We start from the raw sequence: 6,927 nt of genomic DNA, 5'->3' as shown, positions 1-6,927 counted from the left end.
CACACACACACACACACACACGCCCCGGTCCCCCCGGTCCCGCCGGTTCCCGGCGGCTCTGCCTGGGCTTCCCTTTCCCGAGGGAGATTCCCAGCCCGGGCGCCGTGCGGGAAGGGCAGACGAGACCAAAGGGCTGACATAGTTATTTATGGCTGCGGTTGGTGATGGGTTAACAAAGCCTTCAGGTCCCGACACCCCCCCCGCCCCTTTTCTCGGTGGGATCGGTGATTCTTGTCACTCTTACTGCCCGAGAGACCGCCAGGATTATTAGAAGGCACCAAGGAAACATAATTTAGAAAGCAAAGTCTGTATTGCACCTCCCCTGCAAAAAATACTGAAAATACAATCCAGGGCAAAATTATTTTTAAAAAACCTCACTGGTGGGTGGTTATGTTTCTGCCACAGAACTAAATGAAGTCATGCCGTAGAATGTGAATAATTGCTCACTGTTCAGGTCAAGTATTCTGAAAAACAAACAAACAAACAAATCAACCCAAGATTACTTTTTGGAAAGGAGATGCAGCCAGATGGCTGCCAGGCATGCAAGTCCCAGAAACAGGAGGTTGCCATCTCTTAGGCAGCACCAAACAGAGGATTTCGAGGGGAAGAAGTGGGGAGCCACTGTCCCACTCCTGACCTGGGACAACCGCACACCTGTGCGACTCCCAAGAGCTTGGGGAGCTGAATGACCCGCTGTTAGGTCATGCTTTTTCCTTAGCACATCAGCTAGGCATCATCAGCAATATAAACTTGGGTTTTAAGCCACACGAATAAGCTGCCAACTCTAGAATATGAAGAGTAAGATTCAGATGCAGTCTATGTATAGCTGCTTTATGGGAGCCTGAGTTTCACAGAGCGACCGGTGGCTTTTTATTATGCCATAGTAAAGATACAGCTTGATTCTGCTTTGATTACTCTGGCAAAATTTCTGCTGATTTCAATTGGGCAAGGACTTGGCCCATTGTCAAAACTCCCAGTATCTTTAATAAGAGCAATATTGATGTAGTGATGTTTTTGAATGTGTATATAACATAGAATTAAGCCTTTCTTTCTGAATTTCCTTGCTTTTCTGGGCTAGAATCAATACATGCTGTGGTAAGGTGCATAGGTTCAGACAATATGGTAGGTCAATTATTAGCTTAATGTTTTAATGTATATCCAAAGTAAAATAATCAATGAAAACAAAGCAGAACCTGGATCCCACTCCCATCAGAGCTGCTGGCTGGACTTTAGCAGTCACAGAATTTTAAAAGAGCTTTCTTATAATGCTGTTTTTGAAGGCATATGAATATGCATTGACTGAGACTGTGTTTGTTTGTGTACAGTATTAATTGCGGGTTTTTTTCTGAAAATACAACGGCATGTAGCCATGCTGTCGCATCTCTGTGTTGTGGACACCTGCTGCCAGCTCTCTGCTAACAGCTCGGGCAGGCAGCTCTGCAGGCAATTCTTTGATTTACCAGTGCTATGCTCAGGAGTAGAATGAAAGGGCAAATACGGTGTCTGGGGACTGAAGTGGGCAATCACTTGCACTCCTTTTTTTAACACCGGAAAACTGGTAACTAGGGTTGATTTTCGAATGTGCAGTGTGCTGTAGTCTGTAGTTTTGGGGGAAATGGTGTAGCTGCCTAATATACTGACATACAGTAAATTCCTCCTGTGGAAAAAAAAAAATCTGGAAATACTTAAAGTGCATTTGGTACTTGTTTAGAAAAATACACTAGAGACCATGCCAATGAAATGAAGAGGGGATGATATAGTTGAGACATGGGAGGTGTAATCAATAACTGTTATTTGTAATGCGCACTTGCTCAAGAAGCTTTTTTATTTCATCATCCTTGTTAGTGAGGCTGAGCACTCATAGAAATAAAGACAGCTAACAATTCAGCCATAAATTTGTATCATAGACACATATTTTTCTGAGATATAATGTGTGTAGAAAGATAAATATTGCATAATTTTTTCTGGATAAAACTCCTTTTTTAAAATTACTTGATTAGTTTAAAAAGTGCTTTTAAAAGACAACCAAATGCATGCACTTAATTGTACTCATGTTATTGAGGGTGTTTGAGAAAGGACCAAGGAGTATGAAATATGCTCTCTATTCAGACAGGCAGATCATTCATTTAAGGACACTTTTATCACTGCAGACTGAGACATAATCAGCAATTGCCTTTTATTGACCATGAGTTCAATCACCTGTAGTGGCTGAACCTGAAATAGCACTGGAGTTGTAAGAAATACAGTGCAAGGATCTGGAAAGGTCTGAGCTGGTGAGATAAACCCTTCATATACTATCTGTACAGTACATCACAAATGGAATTCTACAAATTCATACCTAAGAAAATACATTCTTCTATACAAAATCTTAACTTGTGCTGTTATTAATTTGATAGTTGTAACTAATGTCTAGTGAGCAAATAACACTGTGTTAACTGGTCTTTTGTAATTTCAGCAAATGCTGAGTAAAAAAAAAAATGGCAACTACCTTTTTAGTATTGTTTTACTGGTTGACCATGTTTGTGTAAGCACTATCTCTGATAGCACTGCCTTTCTACAGACCTGATCCTGAAGCCCTTATACAGGCAAATCTCTTAACAGACCCAGAGTTTTATACCTGAGGATTGTTAGATTAGGTCTCATGACTGTAGTTAAGTACTGCCAGCAATTAAGGACAATTTATCTAAATGAGCACTGTCATATGAGATTCTTTTTTCCCTGACCTCAAGACAGGGTAAGTGTGGTAGCTGTGGAGAAGTATACACCCAGGATTCAAGTTTTATTTAATGCGATGGATGTGCATTAGCTTCAGGAGTTCTGGATTAGGTCTTTTAATGTAACACAAAATGCATACTATGTGCTGTTCTCATGGAAGAATGGAATGGAATAGAATATAGAATATAGAATATAGAATATAGAATATAGAATATAGAATATAGAATATAGAAAATAGAATAGAATAGAATAGAATAGAATAGAATAGAATAGAATAGAATAGAATAGAATAGAATAGAATAGAATAGAATAGAATAGAATAGAATAGAACAGAATGAATATTTCAGTTGGAAATTCAGATGGAAAACAATTACCTTGCCCAACGGCCTGACCAATTCAGGGCACTTCATCATGGTGGCTGTGGTCCATCACTAGAAGAGCAGTCACCAGAGCAATGGGTCCCACCTGCATCCCTGCAGCAGCCAGGCAGGGAGGCAGCAGGCAGCTCACCAGCATGGATCTGGCAGCAGGGTTTGCAAGGAGCACCGGATTGGGGCACCCGTGACAAGCCAGAGAGACACCCCCACTGACAGCAGAGGGAGAAGGGGTGATCGCATCCAAGTTGTATGTTGTGGTTGAGTACGGTGAGTCTGGTGGGTGTATTTGTAATTCTCCTTACTCCTTGCTGTTCAGCTCAGGTATTCCACTGAGGACTGTTCCTTTGAAGAGGAGATTCGTCCCGATGGCTACAATGTATATAAATCAAAAAAATACGGAATATCGGTGTCTTTGAGTAGTGCCAAGCAAAGACAACAGTTCAAAGGAAAAGATTTCCTTCCACTATCTCACTTCTTACCTATGATCAACACTGTGCCGGTGGAGTCAACAGACTTTGGTGAATACGGTGATTACAGCCAGGCCTTTGAACCGGAGGTGTACTCCTCGCCTCTCGAAACGGACAGCATGGACCCCTTTGGCATCACCTCCAAACTGTCACCCGTGAAGAGCCCTAGCTTTCAGAAGTGACTCTGATCACACATACATGTTTTTAAAGAAATGCTGCAGAATACTGCAGGCTTTTTAGCTTTTCATGTAGTGATATTTCGAACTTTTTTGTATATTTCAGTATGGAGCCAACCTTTTCCTTGCAATGCATTGTACCTGTAAGAAATGAGTGCCCACAGGCTATTCCATAGTCTAAGTTGCCTATCCATAGTTCAATTTGGAAAAGAAGGGTTAAATAAGAAAATCTTAGCAGCTTCATCATCTTCATCATCCATTACCGTGGTGATGATGAAATACTTACAATTCATCTACATCTACTTCATTACCACATATGTTCACCTGCTATTTCTGCTTCTAGAAGCAAATGCAGAAAGCCTTTTCCTCTTCAGAGGCCTTAAAGACAAACATTTGGACCAAAATACAATTAAGGAAAACCTAGCAAATATGGTTACGCAAACTAGAGTTAACACTGTGTCTTGAAAAGCTGCTGACAATGTTCTGGGAAGACTTTCTATTGAAAGCATACCACTGAAAAAAACAATTCTGCTTGTACATTGTGCTTTTTCTTCCCTTAGGAAATAAGGGAAAAAAGGAAAAAAATTCTCCCTTCCCTTATTGCTAAAGGGTACTTTGGAAAACGGGATCTTTGATTTCTTTTGTAGGATAATTTATGTTCACTGTGGCATCAGCATCATCCAGCAGACAGTTCTCGCTAACACTAGTGAGAATTCAGTGTGTGGTTGGAAGAGTGCACAGAACGAGCATTTATATTCATCACGTAGGGAATGAGCAGTTCAAATTAGTGTTTAAATTGAGGTTCTGTTGTATATAAGCAAGTATGTTGTTAGCAAACGGAGAGAAAGACTGAAAATGGATGATGTATAGGTCAAATCAGTTGCAAAATAGATTTTGTGTTTAACCTTTAACCATCAGCAAATCTTTCAGGTTCCCTCCAGGCTTGATTCTGCATCCGTGGAAATCAGTGGAGAGACAGTTTAGTGACTTAAATGCCACAGAACTGGGTCAGCCACACTGTTCTTCTGGTAGGAAGGGATTATGAATACCTCATGGCCAAAACACGGATGTCTGATGTCTTCAGTTCTGTTCTCCCGTTGTAACGATTTGATGAAGGAATAACCAAGGTGAAACCAAAGAAAAAAAAAAAAAAAAAAAAAAAAAAAAAAAAGTGTGAAAAGGGTTCGGGGATTCTACTCATTTCCAAAGGTTCATTTATAATAGAGATTTCTATATCAAAAAAAGCTCTACTGGAAATACTGCTGTTCTTCTGACCTAGCACTTCATTGCCAATGCAATATTTATAATTAATTTATTGAATACATACATCTGTTTATTTTGTTACTGTTATTTATGCTCAAAATTCTATTTATATACTCTTGAAGGTGGGTTTTTTAGTTGTAATAAATTTTGTGAAGTTTTGTAATCATGAAATTTTAGCAAACGATAGCTTTTTAAATTTCTGTGCATTATCAGTAGTGTAATGTGTACATTTGCAATAAAAAAAAATCATCTTCAATACAGAAATCTAGCTGACTCTTTTGTTACTCCTTTAGTCTAGAGACTTCAAGGACCTTTAGCAAACCATGGCATCTGGCTCCGCTGCAGCCGTGTGAAGATGGTGGCCCTTGTGAAGTGGCATAGCTGAGGTACAACAGACAAGGGCACAGAGAGACAAAGGGGTTTTCCCAAAGTTAGGCAGTGAATGCCAAGGCTGGGATTCAGGTTTGTCTGCTACTACTTACCGATGAGCTCCATGTGAGACAGCTAATCTAAGAAAAGGCTCTTTTATGGAAGAATTTTGGAAACAGTTCATTAATTTTTGACCTTGGCATATGTGAGGGACACTCCATCTAGTCCTAAATCATTATTCTCTTAATATAACAAATGAGTGAAGCTCAGTTTTAAGCCGTGTGAGTGTGTCCTGTTTTCTTCCCATCCCTCACCATTCAATCACAGAATAGAATCATAGAATCGTTTAGGTCAGAAAAGACCCTTAAGATCACCAAGTCCAACCATAAATGTAACACTACCAAGTCCACCACTAAACCATGTCCCTAAGCACCACATCTACGTGTCTTTTCAATACTCCCAGGGATGGTGACTCAACCACTTCCCTGGGCAGCCTGTTCCAGTGAAGACAACCTTTGCAATGAAGAATTTTTTCCTATTATCCAATCTAAACCTCCCCTGGTGCAACTTGAGGCTGTTTCCTCTTGTTCTATCACTTGCTACTCGGGAGAAGAGACTGACACCCACCTGACTACAACCTCCTTTCAGGTAGTTGTAGATCCAGGATGGTGAGTGCTACCTGTAGACATCATCAGTTATACTGGTCATCTGCAATAAAGCAGTTAGGAATTTGCATCTGTTCTATAAAACATTCCTTTCATATTTCCTTTATGTCATTAAACCCTGCCATTCACAGTGCTGGCAGCCTTCAAGGTGCCGGACACCAAAAGGAGTGCTAACCCCCAGCTGCTAGGAGGAGGTGATTCCTTGTGGAGATAGAAAAATTCCCTATCAGGTGTGGTTTGTGTGATTCTTTTTCAGCTGCGCAAAATCCACCTGCAAAATGCAAAAAATCGTGTGGGTGGAAGGCTGCTCCCTTTTAGAAGTGGAAACCATACTCAACAGTGCAGACAGGGAGAAAACTGGTTAGTTTTGCCTGAGAAGTAAATCGAATTCTGGCAGGAAAAGAGACTGAATGTTTCTGTTTGGAAATACTGTGAGTTACAGGAATTGCAGATTACTTGGCTGGCAAACATCTCCCATGGTGTTTCCCATTCTCCTTTGTGCTGAGCCACTGCCACACATCCGGAGGGTTTCTGCTCCGCGTGTACTGGGAGATGTGGTCCTGTTTTTTCAGTTGTTTTATTTCAAAAGTTTTCAGGCTTGGGGCATTCTGTTTTTCCATTTTTCATTTCCAGTTTTGATCCACCACTATGTTTTCTTTGAACATTAGATATCTTTCAAGTTCTTTTTGTAAAAACAAAACAAAACAAAATAAATATGAACCTTTAAAGTTTGGTCCAAAATATCCACTTTTACTTTTCTGCTAAAGAAAAAGCACGGTTTTGATGGGAAACACAGCAAATAACAGAGCTCAGAGGGAAAACTGTTTAATCCAACCAGATATATTTTATCTAGATGTAACGTCGTTGTTCGTGAACATTGCTCAAGAGAGCAAAG

At 40.3% G+C, this 6,927-nt stretch overlaps 1 protein-coding gene across 1 annotated transcript in view; it reads left to right on the top strand.

The window, feature by feature from the left end:
* The window catches only part of FGF19 (fibroblast growth factor 19), a 36,737-nt gene extending 31,604 nt beyond the window's left edge, over positions 1–5,133 (top strand). Inside the window, exon 2 of the mRNA XM_026850698.1 lies at positions 3,409–5,133. Within this exon, the coding sequence (XP_026706499.1) occupies positions 3,409–3,741 (333 nt within the window). The 3' untranslated portion in view covers positions 3,742–5,133. The remainder of the gene's footprint in view (positions 1–3,408) is intronic.
* The last annotated feature ends 1,794 nt before the right edge of the window (positions 5,134–6,927 follow it).

Source organism: Athene cunicularia, assembly GCF_003259725.1.
Source record: "Athene cunicularia isolate RWA chromosome 5 unlocalized genomic scaffold, athCun1 chr5_part3, whole genome shotgun sequence".
In the NCBI taxonomy this organism is placed as follows: Eukaryota; Metazoa; Chordata; class Aves; order Strigiformes; family Strigidae; genus Athene; species Athene cunicularia.
The sequence above is the reverse complement of the archived record's forward strand: the minus strand, read 5'-3'. Positions and strand labels throughout refer to the sequence as shown.